The 21,981-nt window shown below is 39.1% G+C and overlaps 2 protein-coding genes and 1 non-coding gene across 4 annotated transcripts; 1 reads left to right on the forward strand and 2 right to left on the reverse strand.

The window, feature by feature from the left end:
• Positions 1-1,671: 1,671 nt before the first annotated feature.
• Positions 1,672-7,532, reverse strand: LOC131318523 (uncharacterized). 2 transcript variants are annotated; one of them, XM_058348358.1, is made up of 9 exons: positions 7,332-7,532; positions 6,763-6,963; positions 5,394-5,481; positions 4,791-4,861; positions 3,966-4,011; positions 3,793-3,866; positions 3,584-3,696; positions 2,682-2,787; positions 1,672-2,094 (listed from the first exon to the last, which is right to left on the reverse strand). In XM_058348358.1, exons 1-9 carry the CDS (start codon positions 7,441-7,443, stop codon positions 2,000-2,002), a joined length of 906 nt encoding a protein of 301 aa, XP_058204341.1. In that variant the 5' UTR covers positions 7,444-7,532; the 3' UTR covers positions 1,672-1,999. The 2 variants fall into 2 exon arrangements, with proteins under 2 accessions (XP_058204341.1, XP_058204340.1); XM_058348357.1 differs by having other exon boundaries at positions 3,763-3,866; positions 7,332-7,526.
• A 127-nt stretch (positions 7,533-7,659) lies between these two features.
• Positions 7,660-7,732, forward strand: TRNAR-CCU (transfer RNA arginine (anticodon CCU)). Its single transcript has one exon. It is a non-coding gene; the product is annotated as a tRNA-Arg (tRNA).
• Positions 7,733-9,370: 1,638 nt separating this feature from the next.
• On the reverse strand, positions 9,371-21,260 carry LOC131318524 (probable glutamate carboxypeptidase AMP1). The gene is made up of 10 exons (XM_058348359.1): positions 20,216-21,260; positions 14,401-14,643; positions 13,346-13,498; positions 13,140-13,208; positions 12,862-12,949; positions 11,986-12,069; positions 11,734-11,822; positions 11,087-11,200; positions 10,270-10,404; positions 9,371-9,875 (listed from the first exon to the last, which is right to left on the reverse strand). Exons 1-10 carry the CDS (start codon positions 21,179-21,181, stop codon positions 9,693-9,695), a joined length of 2,124 nt encoding a protein of 707 aa, XP_058204342.1. The 5' UTR covers positions 21,182-21,260; the 3' UTR covers positions 9,371-9,692.
• Between the last annotated feature and the right edge of the window lie 721 nt (positions 21,261-21,981).

Below are 21,981 nucleotides of genomic sequence, written 5' to 3' on the forward strand. Positions count from 1 at the left end.
AAATTATCTTTTCTTTAATGCTGCTTGTTTTGGCATTATTGAAGATTTCTTTTCAGTAGAATTTTTAGAAGGTGAAATTACACGAACACCCCCTCATCTATCTCGTTTGGACACGAACACCCCCTAACCTTTAAAAATGCCCATACACACCCCCTCATCTACTGAAAAGGAAAAAAAACCTCAACGCCGTTAACAGAATGAACGAAATGTCAAATATACCCTTGGTGAAATTACACAGGCACCCCTCATCTATCTGGTTTGGACACGGACACCCCCTAACCTTTAAAAACGCCCAAACACACCCCCTCATCTTCTGAGAAGGAAAAAAAACCTCAATGCCGTTAACGGAATGAACGAAATGTCAAATATACCCTTTGTTATGAAATGGAGCAACAAGCATACGCCACACTTCACTCGATTAGAAATTTCTCTCCACCCTACTCGATCATGGCGCTTCTGTCTCTCTTCCTCTCCCTCTTCAACTTGCATTGTAGATCATGGCTAACCTTAGATCGTGAAGAAAACCTAAGTTTCGAAGAACATCGGATCATGTAAACTGTAGAAAAGCTGTAAATCGTGGCCAACCCTAGATCGTGGCAAACCCTACTTTGGAAGGTATGTTTTATATGTAAAAAAATCCTAGATTTTCTTATTAAATGGCGCAAATGTAGATGTATATGTTCATATTATATGATATATGAATACATTAGGATTTTTGTTTGAAAATAGTAGGGTTTTTTGAAAGGTGTTGTACAGTGGTGACTTCGTTAACCTTTAAAAATTGAGGCTTTTGTTGTTTTGCATTTGCTTGTCATCCATTTAGTATTTGAAGTCCTCAAGGGGGCTTTTTCTCTACAACGGCAATAAGAATCAACCCAATTTTGGGTTTGGTTGGAGTTGTAGCTCTAACTGCGGCTATTAGATCTGTTGTTGGTGTGGCAATGGTGGCTACTATAGCTATTGTTACCACTTGCCACCTTCCATGGCTACCGTAGGAGAGAGAGAGATCTGATACAGAGTGAGAGAGGGAATCTCTGATATAATGTGAGAATGAGGAATGAGGTACGAAAGGCAACTGGGTATAAGTTGTCTAAAATTTGGCAAAAGCATTGACATGTGCCTTGCAACAAACGATACTCAAACGGAAGGGTGCTCCTTCGCTAACGGTAGAAGATGAGGGGGTGTGTATGGGCGTTTTTAAAGGTTAAAGGGTGTCCGTGTCCAAACCAGATAGATGATAGGGTGTCTGTGTAATTTCACCAAGGGTATATTTGACATTTCGTTCATTCCGTTAATGGCGTTAAGGTTTTTTTCCCTTTTCAGTAGATGAGGGGGTGTGTATGGGCGTTTTTAAAGGTTAGGAGGTGTCCGTGTCCAAACGAAATAGATGAGGGGGTGTCTGTGTAATTTCACCTTTCTAGAATTAGGGTCTTACAAAGAGGACTGTAACCTATTCAATTATTACTTAGTAGTTTTTTATCAATAATATTACAGAGTTTCTCTCTTTCTTCCTTGTGCGCAAAATTTGCTCGTTGCGACAAATTGTTATCTCATTTGAACTAGTACGCTAACTAGTCTCTCATGAATTCCGTTGTGTCAATATAAGTCTTTTAAACATTTTCCTAAGTTGAACAATCACGCTTTAATCATACCTGTCCCACATGATATCGATTTTTAAACTTTGACTGGTAATATATGGGGTATCTATTACCGCTAACAAATTGTTTTTAATCCGAATCATCCAAAATACTTATGGACGGCCGAGATTGAGCTCCATAAATCTTATACATGGAGGCTCCGCAAACAAGAAAACTCTGTAAATAAGATTTTCTCCTATATCTATGGTACACCTAACTGTTTGCGAAAGAATAAAACCTGGTACCTATTCTGCATGTAACATTGTTATGCAAGCTTCACCTGTCAGACACAAACAATGGAAACTATTCTAATTGTTTTGTATATCACTGAATTGACTATCCAGTCGGCTTTTGCGTCTCGTCTACAGTACGCGGTATGAAACCAGCCCGTCAATAGTCTCAACAACTAAGCAATTCAGGCGGACGAGCATTAGCAGATAAGACCTCACTTTGGGCCCTGCACGAAAATAAGCAGCACCGCAGTTATCAATCAATAAGCGGCACCAATCACAGTTGAAATCTCACTTTAAAGAAACTATATACCTCCATAATATAGTAGGACACCAAAGCAAGTTTGAGCTGGTATTGCAGTTTTCTTATGCACTAAGTAAGAAGAACAGATTCTTCTACAAAGGTAGCATGGCGTCTTCAACACCAACACAACGTGACACTGGTCAGACACTCCCAATACGCTTCGAACCTTATCATACTAATTCCCAGAATTTTTGGCATTGAACATGCTTCGGACAAAAGGGGATCAAGCATGTCAATCACTTAGACCACTTGCTTATTAGTAAACAATGTAGACTGCTGCCTGTATTGATCCCCCATCATTTGACCTAATACTTAAGGATTGTCGTGTAACAGATTGTGTCACTTATGACACATATGACAGGTTTTTCAATTAAATATGACTAACACGTTCTGAATGTGTTGTGTCCTGGTGTGTCTATCTCGTGTCCGTGTCTTGCTACTTAGCTAATTAGCTAAAGTAATGAAATCGAAAACAAAAAGAAAGAAATGCTAAGCACTTAAGATACAAACCCAATCCTAATGATGCAAGTTCGTCTTGGTGGATGAAGTTGCGTCCCTTTGCTATTTGCCTTTGACTAAGGCTTGAGTTCATCTTCTCGACAGCTGCAAGCAGATCCTGCAAAGTGATGCTCCAAACGTAACATCCACGAAAGGACCAGGACAATACAACAACATAACATAACCCATCTAGTCCCCAATCATTGAGGGTACTTAATATTTGTTTCTATCAAGGTCTGACACAGAAAGTAGGTCTAATAGACACGCTTCTACGGCCACTTTTAGAATATACCAATGGACACCCTCCAATAATATGGGGTTTTCAAACCTTTGTGATGTACAAACTTCGACTCAGACAAAATTACACATTCCGCATTTATTTTTCGGGGAGCATGTACCTGTTAACCTAAATCCATGTCGAAAATCTTGACATAATGTGCCATTCAGTTACTCTTCAAAAAAAAAAAAAATGTGCCAGGCAGTTAAATTGATATCCATAATACTCTTGATCCCGATATTGAAAACCAAGATTGTTCTTGTTCTAACTAGGTAAGCCTGTACAACAATACCTAAATATAATCCTATAAACAATACAAGATACTATTTCAAATAAGATATATGTTGTCTGGAATCGCAGATTTCCAGCATGACACATTGACACCAAAAGAATTTTTCCAAAATTCACATTGCCCAGTACGTAATTTTTCACAAGAAGCTGAATAATATAATTTAAGTCATAAAAGCATGGTTATCAATGGCTTCAAAATTTCACAGGGATCATTTAGGTCTCAAGGTTTAACTCTTACAACATACAACCATACATAATTGATGTCTACGTAGGAAATAAGTACTAAATGTCATATGCAATATGCAAAACAGTTACATCAAAAGAAACAAAAAGGAAATCTTCTTACCTCCCATGATGCTAGAGTTTTCATATATGAAGGAAGACTTTCATAATCATTCTTCGATATCTTTATGACCGATGGGGACACTCCAACTAATTCCAGGTCATCCTCCACCTCACCTAGTTTCATGATGAATAATAACATCACTTAACAATAGACAGGTTAAGCAGCGTAGTCAAGGCAACCTGAACAATCAAAACCTGACAATATTATACCTTCAATCACTTCCAAGAACTTTGAAGCAGGTCCATACTGTCCCCTCATCCCATATTGTTTTTCGTCAGTAAGGCTATAAAATGGAAGCACAAATGCAATGAGCATAATTCAGTTTAAAGTAAAATTGCGGAAAAGAAAGGGAAAGAAACCAAAAAGTATTTAATAAACTTACTTTGTTAGCTCTGGAGATATATCAGGGCTATCAGTCTTACTATGAGCTGCAAGAGAGAGAGAGAGACCATTGGGCCACTGAATTGCAAAATTACTGTTCCTACTGATTCGTATTATGAAATTTTAAGGCTCAGTTATACATGGCTCAATGGAATCTGCCGTTATAGTTGAAGCCATAACAGAAATATCATAGCCACCGACAGAATATTTGTCATCTGATCTGTTCAGTCTTTCATCTTTCGCTATTTGCAAAATTCCTAGCTATTTTGCACTGTGGGTTCACCCATGCCTAAGGTATACTGCACTAATATGATGTGCAAATAGCAATCGAGCCATTTACATTTGATACTCAGGGCTAAAATTTGTAGTCAAAGAGTATTAAACAAAAGCTACAGCCATGGTAAATATCATCTACTGTGAAATTGTAAAGGAAGAGAGAGACGTGGAATGGAAACCCAAAGATTAGGGTTATTTTCTCATAGAATAATAATGATTACGCCTTGTTCACTTCACTGCTCTACTCAAAAAATATTTCTCAACTCACTCATTACTCTCATTTCTCTCTCTTACTTTTCTATCATTACTCTCATTTCTCACTCTATCTCTCTCCATTTTTTACCTCTCTCTCCAATCATTACTCGCATATCTCTCTCCACTCATTATCCAAAAACACTACTCAAATCACAAACCAAACAAAACATCGTGAGATAGTTATACAACACACTAGACTAATAACACTATGGTCCTAGAGAATGAACTAGTTACACAATAGAACAACTAATAAACTGATTACAAATAAACCCATAATAATCTAACATCTACTGACCTTGAGATGCTATAGTTGCCAGACAGACATCTGAGAGACCAAGATCCTGTAGGCTCATTGAATCCTCCAGTCTAACAGTGTTTAGGAAGAACTAAAGATCCCCATATCAAACAGTAATCTCAAGATTAAGAAGTACAACACACCTAGACATCTCTTCTTTTAACAATATTACAAAATGATTTACGAGCAACAAAATCAATTAAACAATTATTAAAGCTTGAAACTCGAAAAGGACATAAATAATAAAAGGCCGAACTACTAAATAGAGTCCATAAGTCCTCTTAATCAAATGGGTTTACTTAAACTCAATTCATTGACAACACCACAAAAGAATTCAATCAAATTCATCCATTAAATCAGATACTGAAATGGGCGCTGAAAAGCAACATTTGCAAAAGTTGAAAAGCAAAAAAAACAAAAGCAGCAAAGAACAGGCTGAACAGCCAACTACGCCAAATAGAAGGAATAAAGAGAAACTCATCCACCAGTCAACTAGATTAAAATTTTCACTTTTCCAACATTCTTAGCAACTAAACACGCTCTACAACAACAACAACAACAGTACCCACGACGGGTGAGGAAACTAAAGCTATTAAAGGATACAATGGATCGGCATCAACCATCTTCCAATCTAACCCAAGAGGCACACATGAATCATCAGAGGTCTCATCTTTTTCATCAATCTCAGGTTCTACAGGGAGAAAACAAAAACAGCAATCAACGGGTGCTATTATTAGGAATCTGCATAATCCTAAAGACACGAATTAAGGGATACAAATGTAGAACATAAAGAAATCGAAAAACACATGTAACTACCCATTATGATATTGGTGGCCCAGATGATACAAATGCAGAAAAAAAAAAAATATTTTGGTTCAAATCCTTCTCAAAACAGAAAGGTCATCTTCAAATAATGTTTGGATCCAAGGCTACACATATAATGTTTGAAATAATGAAATACCCTAGCCTTGTGTACAATGTTCAATCAGCGAACGTGGCTAGACAAACAGTACCATCAAGCACACCCCATAACAACTCGGCTCGTTTGCTTGCTGGACTATAAATGTAGGATTAGGATTGGGGGAACACAAGGGGCCACGGGTTTCCCATTATTTGTTAGACCCATGTTTGTGTGAATCGCAAATTAACCACTGAACTAGATAAGGTGGGACTATTTGTCCATTTAGTAACTCATGTCCTGTGGGGGATTAGCTAGTCCCCATTCTCCGGATTATCTCCCTCCTCATCTACCGATCAAAATAATCCCCATCATCTTTAACCCACCGAGCCATCTGAAAAATGACAATACAACTAATCTCGATAATCATGTAACCCTCTATTATCACGTGGATTCCACTTGCCCCTTCCTGAGAAGCACGAACACCTCTACGGGCCTCATGTATTTGTGTCCGACACGTGTCGGTCACGGACACGACACTCCCAACACACGTCGGACATGCCTACATATTTGTCCAATTTTTTATTATATTTCTTGTACTCAGACACATTGTTGATAATGATACTCTAGGACACGTTGGTGACACTCTTGGAACTGTGGAACGTGCTAAGGACACATTAAAGGTTAAAAAGTAATTTTTAAAAATCAGCCCAGCCCCAAAGCGAGATCTTTCACAGATGTATAGTTCATATATACTTATATTTGGAACATTGATTTGTATCTTCACAGTATTGTCATAAGACTCATAATTGATGACATACATATATATTCCAAATACATTTTTACATTCGACGTGTCCCTAACATGTCTGTGCCGTAATTTTCGAAGAAATGACGTGTCTACGTGTCCTTATCTGTGTCTGTGCTTCTTAGGTCCCCTCCATCCCCATTCTTAATCCCATCTTTTTCAATCCTTCCTAAAAATAATCCGACAATTAAGCGTGCCCTTATCGTAGTACCTGAAGACGCAAATTGAAGCTAGGGTTAGAGATAGACAAAGAGAGAGAGAATGTACCGGGGGCATAGCCGAAGGCCCTGAGGTGGTCTTCGAGCTCAGAAAGATCACTCTGGTTCTTCTTATAGACCTCATTACAGTAACCCAACAGCTCCTCAAACGATACTGTGCCGAACGACATGGACTCGAGCAAGTTTAGGTCGCTGCTGGTGGTACACACTCGGCGGTTCAGGCACTGCACGAATGTCGTCGAAGCAGAATCTGGAAACAAAAATTACACCAAAAGTACTACCATGTCAAGACACTTTTTGGTTTTTTATGTGAAATTCAGAGACCCAAACAAAAAAAAATAAGCGAAATACGAGAAAGGAAAGAGAAAACTGGGCGTGAGCTTATAGTCACTGCGACCCTCCGCTCGCGTTCTCAAACCAAGTTATGCGCTCTCAATCTTCGTCCCCGCAAATTTCATCGGTTTCAGATGGTTTTTGCAAAGATAATTTCGCACTCGCGCTCGCGTTATGTGATTTAGGGCGTGAGCTTATAGTCACTAGGACCCTCCGTTCGCGCTCTCAATATTCGCTCGTGCACTCGCATATAATGTGAGTTAAGGCGTGAGGGAAGGTTGTTACCGAGAGGGATGGGACGGCGTTCGACGGATTGCTTGAGAGCGTCGCAGCTGCTTTGGAGGTGGTTGCAGAACGAGGCTAGTGTTTTGCATAACACTCCAATTGCATCATCCATCTCTCTCTCTCTCTCTCTCTCTCTCTCTCTGTGGAATTCAAAATCTGTGCGTGCGAATCAGTGAAAGCTCTGCTCTGGCCTGAATCGAATGTAAAAAAGCGCGATCTGGATTTGAAATCCCGAAATCGCGAGGGAAGATGAAGAAATCATTAGGAAAGAAGAAAACGAATTAATATACTATATATTGTTTTTTGAGCAGCGGTCTAACAACTGGATGCGTCTGTAGCTCAGTGGATAGAGCGTCTGTTTCCTAAGCAGAAGGTCGTAGGTTCGACCCCTACCTGACGCGATATAGCAATTTTTTTCCAACTCAATTCTACAAAATGAACGATCAAACTATTTTTGCCCACTTTTTTCATTTTCCAACTCAATTCTTCAAAATGAACGATCAAACTATTTTTGCCCTTGAATGTGTGGAGATGTGTATTAAAGGGCGAAATAGTAAATTCAAATGAATAAAAACCAAAAAAAAAATTGTGGATGGCTAAAGGGGGAAGTGTAGAAATCAATTCCTTTTTTATATTCAAAATGCTCCTATTTTTTATTCTACAAATCTGTTTTGGAACTGTTTCGGGTCCAAAAAGAGTAATCCGAGCCACTCATTTTGTTTAGGGTTCTTAACAAAAATCAGCGTAATCAGATATCAGTAAGAATGTTTATGAAACATCCAACTTCATTTTTTTACAGGGATTCTAACACAAAGTATTTTAAACAAAATAAGCAACTCCGACCATGTTTTTGAAACCCAAAACGGATCCAAAAGAGATCTATACCCACAAGTACGTCTCTCTCCGTTCCGCTTAACTTTTTCTAAAAGTTAACATTTTGGTCCTTATTTAACTTTTTTTGGCGCTTGTTCATTTTGCGCCAATTTTTTTTTTACTTTCCGGACGAATCGGAAAAGTAAAAAAAAAATTTACTTTTACCCAAATATTTTGAATGAGGACCAATTTTAAGCTCAAAAAAATTGACGCAAAATTAAAATTTTAAAAAAAATTCAAACACAGACAAAACAAAAAAAGCTCAAAAACACCCAAAGAAACTCAGACTAAAATATGCGTCAATATCCTTTCTGTTCGAACAACTCTATCTCCGTCTTTAACTTTTCAAATCATTTCACTACAAAATACAATCATGTACTATTAAATAAAAAAGCTTAAATTATTCGTACCAAGAAAGAATTAAATTATGAATTTCTGAATCTTAGTAAATATAATCAACATTGGTCTTTATTTTGACGGTTTTGTTGATATTTTTAATGGAACTAATTTTAGCACACTATTGGTATTAGAAGTTTTGCATTATTTTTAATGGAACTAATATTGGATCATACTAATTTTTAATGGAACTAATCTAATCACGGTACTCTTTCAAAAAAATCAAATCTAGCATGATTTATGGGATAGTTTAGTTTCCCTTTCCACAATCAAATTTCGCCTCTCTCTCTCTCCAATCAGCGATGACTGTGATTGTGAACTCGCAATCATCGCCGACTGTGATGCGACAATAAGAATCAAAAGGAGGGGAAAGAAGGGCGCAAGGAAAAATAGAATTTTCTCTGTATTGTTTACCGACATTCCTTTGTGAATTAATATCAAATTCTACCATCATTCGTAAAGATCTTTGGAGATTGCAGGAATATATATTAGGCACAAATCTAACTTGTAATCCATATACACGAAGTTTTTCCAACCCAAAAGCACCCTGTCACGCAAGAATTTGTTCCTCCTCGCCTCGTGGGACTTTGACAGATTTCGCGCAGATGGTCCTTATCCATCTAATACCTAGATAGTGTTGTGGTGACCACCTGCCCTCACGGTAGTGGTTATGGCTTGAACCGGACATTCCACAGTAGGTCGGGTATTCCTATGGTCACGCCTAGGGGAGAATGCCCCTTCCCACCCTTTAACGGATCACATAAAAAAAATTCAAAAAAATTTATTTTAACAAAAGTTAGTAAGGTTAAATGCCCACTTTACAATTGCCTGAAAATACCAACTTCCAAAATCCAAGCTTAACGAAGAACCAAAGCTAACTACTATATTTTACCAAAAAAGTTATGGTGGGGAGGGGGATGCATACACAGTGATTATTCAGTGCTCCTGGAGCACCGCCACAAATTTGGTCGTGAAGCCCACACATATTATCTGGAAAAAGCCCCAGGAGCAAGCAAGTAATAATTTTGCCATACACACGCCCGTCTCTCTCTGTACACCGGTTGTGTGTGGGGGAGAGACCCTTAGATAGTTTTAGGTGAGTCCGCCTTTCAAAGCATAGGCAGCTCTTTGAATGGCCCTGGCAACCCTCCAAATCTCATGCTGAATCGCCGCATCCCCTTCTGTCTGGTTCATTTTTCTGGACCGCGAAACAGCGTCAGCTATTCCTGGGAAGAAAACCAATTTGCCATCATGATCACCCGGGGGCCCATAAACCTGCATTCGATTCCATCAAGGCATATGAAAGCGATTTATTAGCACAGCTACTGGAATGATTTTGAATGGTCAATTTACATAACATAATGAAACTTGAGCGGAGCTAAAATAATCTGTACATGCACTCTCTGTTTATTCTTTGTTACTAGTAATTTTCGATAAAATGTTTGACCAAAATTTGTGAGTCGGATTGGACTTTATATTCAAGGGGACCGTAAATACTGTGTTCGATCGGAACTTTCGCAGTCATATGACAAAATCCGTTTGATTTTATATCCCACAGAACAACAGCATATCCAAAACGGTAGTTATCCATCATTCTTAGTCCAACAAGATTACTCAACGTCCTTAGTGAAACAAATGAGCCCTTAGCGTACCTCACACGAATCCTTACCAGATGCTTAAACCACTCCCTGCCGTGAAGCCCTTCAGCATCCAAGAAGCCTCTTTCAGCAAACATCAACCGATCATTCAACATGCGCTTCTTCAACTCCGAAGTACTGCCTGGAGCCTCTTGCGCTCTCAGTTTCTTCAGTTCAAGTAAAATAAAATATCCGTGTAAATAAGAAGGCATCAAGCAGTAACTGAAGCAAAATGCATATATAGCGTTAGACTTCTAGGGTTGAAAGTACATTTTGTTATAGCCCCACTTCAAATTTTACACACACTGTTAGGGACACTTTTGGAAACAAGTTTTTGACTGCAACTATTTTCAAGAGTTCCTGAACATACACCTGTCAGACTCACATCCATGTGTGTTATGTTAAGTTATGTTTTAATTTAAACGTGTCTATCTCTTAGACACACACGAGACATAGTTGGAGTTTTGGCATGTATCGTTAAGGTGCACCCTGCATCTAGTTTTGCTAATATTGGACATTGATTATTTGGGCGGCCTAAATTTTACTCTTGGAGTAGTTATGACAATTTGTAGACTTCACCAGGAGTCTAGGAGAGCTTTTCTGACATAAAAACATACAAATCAAATCCCACTTTCATATTAGTATTATGATAAATTTGTCCAGATTGCTCACATGTTTTTGAAAAACTGCCTCATCTGCATGTATAGATTGCATGGTATACATGTTCTTGTCCCATGTGCATGTTTCTTTCCTAGGAACTTTTCTGCCTGGTATAAATTTCCTAAAACTCGATACCAAAGAGTAGTTTCCCTTTCTGCTATAGTTCTAGCATAAAATTTGGTATCTAACCTTTGCCTCCTCCTCAGCTTCTTTGGCTGCAACAACAAATTCCTGGATGGATGCTGTTATAGGATGTAGAGAGACACTCCCTTCCAACAAGTTACTCAAGACATTTGTATACTCCTGCCATAGAAAATAATTTAAAGAATCATTAAAACATTTGTCATTAAGGCAACAAAATTTGAATAAGAACATTATTATTTTATTTTTTTGTAATTGGTGACCTATATTATGAAGTATCCACCATCTTAAAATTTCATCAAACATAGAGCTCTCTCTTGTTTTTCCTTTATCCTTGACAGAAAAATCAAGGATCACACACACTCAAAAAGAGTAATTCCAACGGAAAATGGATGTTTATGTTTAATGTCGACACATTATCCATGGCAAGAATGGCTAAATATTATTGACAAAAGGGTAATTTGTTGAACAAGAATGCCCGAATATTACTGACAGAATCATTTTATCACAGTTACTGACTTTAGCATTTCAAGAATTAATCTAATTGGCACCACCACTTCAAAGAGCTCAGGTAAGTATCCAGCATAATATCATCCTATGGAATAGTGGGCAGACTTGAGTTTATTTATTTATTATTTATTTTTGTGGGAGAGGGTGATGTTGAGGGGATACCGAGGCCAAGACAATAATTGTACCTGCAATTGAGCTGCATAAGAGAGGTAATTTAAAGGTAGAACTGGGTCATCAGCCAGGTGAAGTGCAAGAAGTCCCCAGACTTCAGCAACTGAAGGAAAATACAAAGAAAAAAAGCCATATAATCTTCGGTACATGAAATAGGCTGGCCAATATAACAGCATCTTGATGAAAAAGAGTCTATATTGGTTATGTGCATGCACTTAGGGACCAAATGAGTTATGAACACGAGCTGGAGGACATAGGAAGCTTACTCGCCACATGACGCTGAAACAACGGATCTCCATGATTTAACATCCAGTTATAGGAGTCAAAAAACGTATGATAGACTGGAAAATCTGAAAAAGAGCGAAGAGTTATACAAAAAATGATGTTGGCATGCGAAAATTAAAAGTAATAGACAAGAGTTCTTAACGCCAAAACTTCATTTGCAAATTTTGTACAGGTAAGGTTCACATGACCAAGCTGACAAAAGTTTACAAGATATAGCTACATGTTGCGTGGAAATAAACGACGAAGAGAAAATAACCAGATTACAATCCTTCAGAAGAGTAGTTTCTCTTAGTTCCAGAGAATTGAAGGGAACAAAAATATCCATCTAATGTTGTTATCATTCCATCGAATATTATAATTATCCTGGCTTAGGGAATGCCGATGCTCAGTGCCCTCACCGTATCGTAACCATAGGCAATGGAGAGGGAGATCCGCAGGATGGGAGGGGAGCTCCTCACGTAGTTTAGCCTCTATAGCCAAGTGATTCTAGAGGCGTTTGAAAACGGAATTTGAAGCTTGCTCCCCTGTGATGAGATGCATAGTTACTACTCTTGGAGATACTGGGGTGGAAACACGTGTTGGGAACGAGTCCTAGCATGTCCGTGTCGGACACATCAGCGATAAGGATATGAAAGGCCCGGAGACATGTCCGTGCTTCTTAGCACACAACCATGACACTACTTTCTATTCGTTCTTAGCTAAGAATACCATGCTCTTAGGTGTGAGTACTTAACAGAGAGAGAGAGAGAGAGAGAGAGAGAGAGAGAGAGAGAGAGCAACTGCCCTTGCACTTGATTATACACGCTTAACCAGCTGAGGTTCAAATGTATATACATTAAACTGGATGAGTCACGAACCTCTGCCATAATATAATTCAGTAGACAGAACCCCGGCATGATGCAAAAAGGGTGCAAAATCTGAATCTGCTCCATTGAATCTCAGGATCTGCAGTCCAATAAAAAGGATCGCATCAAGTTCAAATATGAAAATTCTTACAAAATGATCCTGAATACTTCATGGATCCCTGAGGAGATAATAGCAAAGAAATTGGAACATCCCATGTAATAAATTAGAACTCTGTAGCACTTAATGTGCTTTTCAAACAGTCAAAAGCCAGGGATTCTGTTGAACTTACATCCACACCTCTGTCAGTAGTTTTCCACTTGTTGTAAAGTGTCATGCCCTCTGATTCAGGATCTTTAACCTGAGAAAGATTTAAGAATCACAACCGAGACAAAGCAAGCCAAATATCAGGTAGCACCATGAAAATAATGTTGACTCCTCTAATGGCGAACAGTTTAGATACTTTTCTCTTACTGTGCTCAATAGCAACTTCTCTACCTTCTTTGTGACCTCTAAAAGGAGATTGTCTAGCTGAGGAGTCGCAGTAGCATAGAAACCAGGCCCTTGAACTGCACAATCCACGTTAAGGTAGGCTACAGCTTTAGAGCCCAGGTTTACAAGGTTTTGCTCAACCCATTCAGTAGATCCTATCTGAAAACAATCAACAACTTAATAAATGTTAGAATTACCAGGAAAAAACCATACCAAGTGGAATTTTCATTGACCAATGTACATCTCTGGGAAGATATGTTTACCAATAGTGAGTAGACCTTTAAGAAGAATATAAAAAGAGGTCCTATACAACTCTAAAGGGTCCAACCTCAAATGATTGTTTATCTCGTGACTGCAGTAACGAGATACATTCCCACTTGCAGTCAGTAATCAATTCAAATGTTTTCCGCCACTTTTCCAGTAAATATTGGGGAGAATGGTGGTGTACCACATGGACATGGTGGTATCACCGCCCAATGGGAAATCTCTCGTAGGACTACAACACTATTGGGTCAGTGGGAGAAATGGGTGTTCCGCCTAGTCTGATTAGCAGAAATCATGCAAGGTTTGCACTTAACATTTTTGCAACATTGATCAGTTGAGCTATCATTGCCCTTTTTCTAGACATACAGTGACACCATCTCATCTTGCATTATGAAGTAGGAAGACAGAAGCAAATAAATTAAAGAAAAACTCCAAGGTTTCTGCACAATACGAAGGCCTTATACAAGTGGAGTGGTAGCCAAGTGGTAGGCACCATGTACTCCCATTCATTTGACTGGGGTTCAAACCTCACCAACTACAACTAACAATGTTTACTTTCAACGAACAAAAAACAAACTGTAAAAGCCTAATACTGTATCCCTACACATTAGCATCTAAATCAAATGCCTTTCCTTGATATTCCTTACACATAGGCTAGGGTCATCAAAGACTTCCATTGCTCCCTCAACTTCCAAAACTTTCAGTCCTCCGGATTGAGGATTTAGATATAGACTCCCTCATCCTACCAATAATGCCACGACAATAATGGTAACAACTGGAGATAGAATGTTCCCTACCATCCCAAACTCCTCTGCGTCCCAGCTGCAGAGAATGATTGTTCTTCTAGGATTCCAACCCAAACGCATGAGAAGAGCATACCGACGGGCAATGTCAAGTAAGGCTGCAGTCCCACTATTGGGGTCTACAGCTCCATAAGTCCACGCATCTCTGTGGTTGCCAAGCAATACAAAGCGATCAGGCTCCTCTGATCCTCTTATGACAGCAAATACATTACGGATTGATGCCATCTTTTTCTCACCCTGAGAGAAAAGAAACAAAGTAATGTTATTCAATCCAAAAACAAACAATACTTCGAATAAGACTAAAGGAAGCAGCCTTTTCAGAATCTTACTTACAACAAACACTTTTTCCTTTCTCTCTCTCCTCTTGAAATAACTTGTTTATCATAATTATACTTCAAACAAGGGTATCCCTTGATTCCAGCAAAACTGAATCAAGGCAACCAAATCCCTCCCTGGGGATCATTGGTAGACAAAGAAGAGAAATTGATGTACACTAGCAATCTTCTTCTTTTTTAAATAAGTAATGCACAATGGCAATCTAAATCCATGTACATTAAGTTGGACAAAAAACACCAACAAAGAAAATTGTAGCCTATGAAGCACCAACACACCTAGGAGGTCACCACATCCATGTCGGGCATGCTGGGGACACACCACATAGCATGTCTATTAAACTTTATTGACTTTTTCAGCAGGGGCACCCATGGGGACATGACGGGATTGCATATGTAACTTTTAAAATTTTGTAAGCGGTGAACAAGTATAACCACAAAACTTTTGGGTTAAAATGTCAGATAATACAAATATACAAAAAACCAAACACGACCTGACAATGTTCATTGGATATCCCTCTTTGCTGTTCATCGATAATCAGATAGAAACCCCAAATTGAACTGATTGATGACCCTCCCTCTCTCTCGATCAGATTGAAACCCCCCGCTCTCTCCATCAATCTTGCTGGAAGACACTATCTTCTCTCTATCGATGACTGCTGCGACCAGAACAGGCATGCCATCTCTCTCCATATATACTATATACAAATGCACTATGAGAACAGGCCTTTGAATAGGCCTTGTTTTGCTAAACCATTATTATTATTATTATTTTCCGTGTGCATATGAAAAATATGTTTTGGCCAGGTCCCACAGCGTGTCCTTGTCCCCAATTATTTTGAATTTTCATGTCAAGTGTCCATGCAAAATTGGTTGCCACAATTTTTTCACCCGCAAAAAAGCAGGAGGGAATGGGGATAAACAACCCATAGACACTTGCAGGGAGAACCAAAGAAGAAAGCATGAGAATGGGATAACCAATTAATAGGTGCATAAGGAAGCTAAATTTCTTATGTGCACACATTAGGCAGGGTCACTTTTGACCTATCCCTGCAAGGTGTATAAACCAAAACACCCACAAGCCACTCACAAGGCCACATGTATCGGGGAAGACAAAGGTTGCTGGCAGGAGTTGAACACAAGCCTCTGGGTTTAGAGGTGATCTTATGGATGACCTTAAACTGCTTGGAATGCACACCCATTTTATTAGCAAAGAGAAAGAATAGAAGTGTGAGCACATTTTCATCTACAACCAACTTGTATTGACCATCCTTCAAATCACCATCCTTTTGGCCTCATTTTGCTCAGAGGTCATTGGAGAAGACTCTTGAAGCAGCTCAGTGGAGAATGTGTCATACCAAGTTGTGAAGTGTTATGAGGAACCAATATATTATTAGATTTAGTGCTCAAAGGCAATTGGTTCAAGAGTGACAAGGGTGTGCAAAAACACTCTTTACAAAATCTGAAATGACAAAGATACTTAGGCTGAAATAGACGGCACTTATTATAAAGCCTCCAGAACATGTCTTCGGGTTGAGTTTAAATTAACCAAACCGGACTCAGGATGTTACCTCCCCTTCATCATCCAATAGTCAATCATATCTCCACATATGATCACTATTCTAACAGGTCCATTTAGTTAAGCGTTCATTGTCATCATAACTTCTCAGCCACATGGTTTTAAATCAAATCTGGCTTTAAAACAAATCGCATGGATAAACAAAATATTTAAAAGGATAAAAAAAAATTGCAAGTCCAATGATTATTCATCCCTAAGAAGCACAGATACGGACACAACATATGTGAACACGAGGACACATCATTTTTTCAAAAATTAGAACACTGACAGAGTGGACATGTCAAATAAAATATTAATGTTTGTGTTGTAGGGGTATCCTATGATGTCATACATATATTTGAAACATTAGTTCTACCACACAAAGGTAAAACCCACAAACAGTGTCGACATTATGGAGATACAAATCAACTGTCACTTAAAAAGTGTCCATGAACTAAACATCCATAGAAATTTAGGCTATGGACCAAGTTTTAAAAATTATACTTTAACCACTATGTGTCCTTAACCTGTACCCACCGTGTCTTAGAGTGTCCGCAACATGTCCTAGTATAAAAATATGATTTAAAATTAAAGAAAAAAATTGTACACGTCTTTCGGTGTGCTCAACAACACATGTCCGGACAGTGTCGTGTCGTGCCCGTGCCAAACACGTGTCGGACACGGATACGTGAGCCCAGTAGATTTCATTCTATGAAGCACGGATACTCCGAAACTAGTCACATGCGAGTATCGGATACAAGAGGGATACGGATACGCGCCCGATACGTATCGGATACGGCAAATAAGTATCTTGCATTTAAATTGGCTTATTTACTTTTTTGGTCCCTAAAGTATTTCCGTCGTGCCACTTTGGTCCCCAATATTCCAATTGTAAACATTGCATCCCCAACGTATCAATTTTGTGTTTAAATGGTCCCTGGAGGTCACGCTGTTCATTCCCTCCGTCAAAATGAAGGGCAAATTTGGTATTTCACCACCCCTATAGCTCTATTTTCTTTTTTTGGTCCCCAAAGTATTTCCGCCGTGCCACTTTGGTCCCCAAAGTATTTCTTCCGTGCCATTTTGGTCACCAATATTATACCAATTGCCAGTCAGGAGTGGTGGAAGGATTGATGTGGAGGTAAGGGGTGGTGGAGACTAGGATACACAGATCTGCGAGTTTTGACAAAGTACTCCTGTCGACACGACACAACACAAGTGCGGGATACGTACGGGACCTGGCAAAAAAAAAATCGTCGCCGCAGTCGTTGTAGAACGACGTTCTTCTACTGCGCTGCTTTTTTTCCTCCTTTTCAATTAGGGTTTATTTTATTTGCGGGCTTTAGGGTTTGTTTTATTTCTTTGGGGTTGTAAAGTTGGGTTTTGGCCATCGCTCTACAAACCTTCTTAAAAAATAAGCAACTTGTTTTACATTTTTAAATTTAAAAATAATGTAAATAAAAAATAATTTTTTGTTTTTATTTTTTTTGCATCGTTCAAAAGATCTCAATGAGATCTATCAAACAAAATCTATATTGCTAAAAAAATTATTTACATAAACACATTATTTTTGAGTTTGAAATTACATTTTTAAAAAATAAGTACTTATTTTTCTGTATTTTTGTGGGGCTCGAAAGTGGGTCCCACATGACATGCGGTGGACAAAAATGTGGTGGGCATATCAATCCTGTAAAATAAATGGGCCTTCATTAGCCTTTTGATGGGCTTTTATTATACTTTGATGACAAAACAAAGGAATAAAATGTATTTTGGATTTTTCATACATAAATTATCTATCTTGTTATGGAAATTTACAAATATAAAAAAATATTTCAAAAAAAAGTTATTTAACGTATCTCTGCACATGTGTCTAAATCTAGCTCCATATCCACATATTCCCAATTTTTGAATTTTAGGTATCCAACCCTTAGATATGCACTTGCACTCGATATGTGCACCTGTCTCCATGTAACATAAGATGGAAGGGGTGTTGCAGTAGCTGGGGAAATACGAAGTTTACAATTGGTACATTGGGGACCAAAATGGCACGGCGGAAATACTTTGGGGACCAAAAAAGAAAATAAAGCTATGGGGTGGTGAAATACCAAGTTTGCCCTTCATTTTGACAGAGGAAATGAACTCCGTGACCTCCAGGGACCATTTAAACACAAAATTGATACGTTGGGGATGTAATGTTTACAATTGGAATATTGGGGACCAAAGTGACACGACGGAAATATTTTGGGGACCAAAAAAGTAAATAAGCCCATTTAAATTAAATATTTTTTATTTCGGATACGTTTCGGATACGCGAGGGATACGTGGGGGATACGCCAGGATACGTTTAGGATACGGCAGGGGTTAAAATGAATTTTTTTAAAGAATCAAGTACAAATTAAAAGGGAAAAATTGTAATAATAGCATCACTAAAAATATAGAACTTAGGAAATTATGCACATCGAGTGATCATTCCATGAACCGGTCGATATTTTCCTACCCTAGATCGCTTGAACCTTTGATCACAAGGTTCTCTCTGTTTTACTGGTGTGGGTTTCTATTGTTTACATTATATAATAAATTATATCTAATACATACACTGGTACATAGATATATGTGTATATATATGAAGTATATTATATGCATACCGATTAGTCTATTGCCTACTAACCTGTATTTTTTTTCTTTTTTACAAAATTCTAATCTTTTGGATGATAAGTTCCTACTCTTTTGAGATTGACATGTACTTCATACTTGGTATTAGCAATTCAACTACTCTTTTATTTCTTATGACTTCACTTTTATGCCTAGGAGAGTAATAATTATAAAAATGTATAATTTATACAGTCGTATCCTTGGAAGTATCCGTATCCTATTTTTTTAGGTTTTGACGTATCGCCATATCCGTATCGTGTCGTATCCGTATCCCGTATCCGTATCTGTGCTTCATAGATTTCATCCAAGCACTTTGATCTATTGTACACTTTCTACAATGCTAGCACAGGAAGATACACAAATGCCGTCCAACCCCACTCCCAAAATCAAAGAAAAGAAAGTAAAGAAGATCTAAAGCATCAGCATTTGCCAGCCTGCAATGTTACGCAATAGAAGGCACATTACCTTGACCGACAACCAAAACCAATACCAAAAGGTTCTACTAATAATGACAACTCATAACAACAAGTGACAAGTTTTCTTTCTTTGTTTTTTGTTTTTTTTTTTGTTGATAATGAAAGCTGGACATGTATAAAAGGGATAAAACGAAAAGAACCAAGGCAATAAAAAGCCCTAAGGCCCCTAACAAACAGAAACAGGACAAGATGATCAAAAAAAAAACAGAAACAGGGCAACACAAACAGGCCTACTATACAGTAAAATGTGCCAAAAGACTCAATAGTCAAGCAACCCACAAAATTCACTAAATTGATCCAAGCTAGGCTTCCCTATTACTGAATGGCTGAAAATCCAAATGAACTCTCGAGCCTGTGAATTGGACAAGAACCACGTTTTTTGTAATTTTAGAAAGGAATTCAGCAGATACCCAATTCAACAGTACCAATTACAACCCTAATCCGGGCATCCTCTCCTCTTAATCAAACTACAAATAACAACGCACCTCTGTTAATCTAGGACCAATCCCACCATGCACTAGTGGGGCTCCAATTATAGTCAGGGCAAACCTTTGTATGGACTGACCCAAAGAAGTCGATAGCACAAAACTAAACGCTCGGCAAACCTGACATCTTAGGAGGGAGCAAATGCAGAATCGCCTTGACCACTGGACCAACTCGGGATTTACAATGAACATTATGAAGTTACTATTTAACAACACGCATACAATTGCAGTACACACGACAATAATTCCACTACCAAATGAACACAAAGAAATGTACAAAGAAGTGGTCCAAGAAATAAGAATAACCTGGTAAACGAAGTTAAGCAAGGTAGGACCAGGTCCGACACTGCCTACTTCGGACTTCAAAGTACCCCTCCATTCGTAGGGCACCCTGGTCCCCTCGAGTGACCTCAGAATGATCTCCGCCGTGTCAACCGATAGAGGCATCGAGGGTATTTTCGGAAACCTCCTCAAAACGTCGCTATCCTCCAACCCTAACCTCTCCCCACCTGCAACCCCCGCCCATCCAGGTGTCAGCGGGTCCCCCAACCCACCCATTACCGTCCCCCTCTCCACCCCTCCGCCGTTAAACTCCGCCGTCGCCTCCGTGTACATGAGCACCGCCGCCGCCCCCTTCTCCGCCGCCTTCTCGACCACAGCGTAGCGCGACATTTCCCCCCTCCTCGCCACCACCACCGCTCTCCCGACGCTCACCCCCAACGCCTCCAGCGCTTTGTAATCCTCCTCCCGCCCGAAGTTAACGAAAACAGCATAACCGATAACCGACCCCGAGGGGGAGTACGCGTGGTAAGGCCGAACGACGTCGTTCTCCGGGCCGAAACCCGGTTCTGCCAGGGGAAGGGGTTCGGTGGTTCCGTTCTTGAAGCGGGCGGAGAGGGAGGAGAGGGTGGGGTAGGAGAGGAGGGCGGAGTAGTCGTTCACGTGGGTGGGGAGGCCGAGGGTGGAGAAGTGGGATTGGACGTACTGGGCGGTCTGGAGAGAGAGGGGGGTGCCGGCGAGATGGGGGTGGAGGGTGAGGCGGCGGAGGTAGGCGGAGAGGGTGGAATTGGTAGAGAGAGAGAGGAATGTGGTTCGGTAGTGGAGGGCAGTTTTGGAAGTTGTTTTTGTTGTGGGTTGTAAGTGGTGGTGGTGGCGGTGGAGGGTGTAGAGGGCTACGGTGGAGAGGCTGAGGAGGACGAGGAGGAAGCAGGAGGAGGAGGGGGATGAGAGGAGGGAAGCTGGTGGCTTGGGAATGAAGGACGGGTGGGCCATTTTTCCAAGGCTGTTCAGGCTTCAGAAGGTGATGATGGGAATTTGAACCATAACACTATGAATAAGAGTACTATGATATGTGATATAGTGTATAAAAATGACCACCATCACGAGTGTGACTGACGGATTTCGGATGGTTTCATGCAGTTTCTCTTTGCGTTGTCTTATTTTGTTATTGTAGTATTTTGTTTCGTTGTATTTTATTTTCGAATTAACATAATTGGGTTGATCTTGTTCTTTAAAATATAAAATTGCCCATCTGATATTTGTAATTTGTTAATAACCCGAGCTGTTTATTCTGAATTAAAAATTATATGGTACGATTAAGTATATACTTTTGTTTAATTGCCACATGATTTTGTACAAGTGTAATCAAAAAATTTATTTTGAAAAAAATGAACGACTCGGATCAAGTATATGTGATCTCGAAATGAGCCCTGCATTTTTGCTGTTTCTGTAGGGCTGTTAAACAAACAAAGCTATTTGAAGTTCGAGATCGTCTTCGTTCATTAAAAACCTTGTTCAAGATTGATTTGTTACAGAAAAATATGAATTAAACTTGAATTAATAAATTTTTTGAAGCTCGTCAAAATTTCAAACCAAACTCGAACAAGCCAAGTTCCACTTGCAATGTGGAAAGAATTCAAGCAACTTGAGATCAGCTCGTGTTTTAGCTTTGATTGAAAGCTCATTTGAAATCGGATCATTTGTAAAGAAACTAAGCTCAAACATGTTTTCGAAAACTTGTTAAATTTTCAAGTCAAGTTTAATCATCACCTGCTCAGTCAAGTTTAATCAAT

The sequence above is a fragment of the Rhododendron vialii genome, chromosome 3a (genome assembly GCF_030253575.1).
Source record: "Rhododendron vialii isolate Sample 1 chromosome 3a, ASM3025357v1".
Classification (NCBI taxonomy): Eukaryota; Viridiplantae; Streptophyta; class Magnoliopsida; order Ericales; family Ericaceae; genus Rhododendron; species Rhododendron vialii.

Bases quoted from the DNA above. Each gene is read 5' to 3' on its own strand.
- LOC131318523 (XM_058348357.1), bottom strand. From the start codon at position 7,443: ATGGATGATGCAATTGGAGTGTTATGCAAAACACTAGCCTCGTTCTGC. The intron at 4,862-5,393 runs GTATCCTTTAAT...AAACACTGTTAG, and splicing joins ATGGTTGATGCCGATCCATT to ACTGGAGGATTCAATGAGCC. The intron at 3,697-3,762 runs GTTGCCTTGACT...TCATGAAACTAG, and splicing joins GTCAGGTTTTGATTGTTCAG to GTGAGGTGGAGGATGACCTG.
- LOC131318524 (XM_058348359.1), bottom strand. From the start codon at position 21,181: ATGGCCCACCCGTCCTTCATTCCCAAGCCACCAGCTTCCCTCCTCTCA. The intron at 13,209-13,345 runs GTAGAGAAGTTG...AATCTTTCTCAG, and splicing joins TTTTAGAGGTCACAAAGAAG to GTTAAAGATCCTGAATCAGA. The intron at 12,950-13,139 runs GTAAGTTCAACA...ATTGGACTGCAG, and splicing joins CTACTGACAGAGGTGTGGAT to ATCCTGAGATTCAATGGAGC.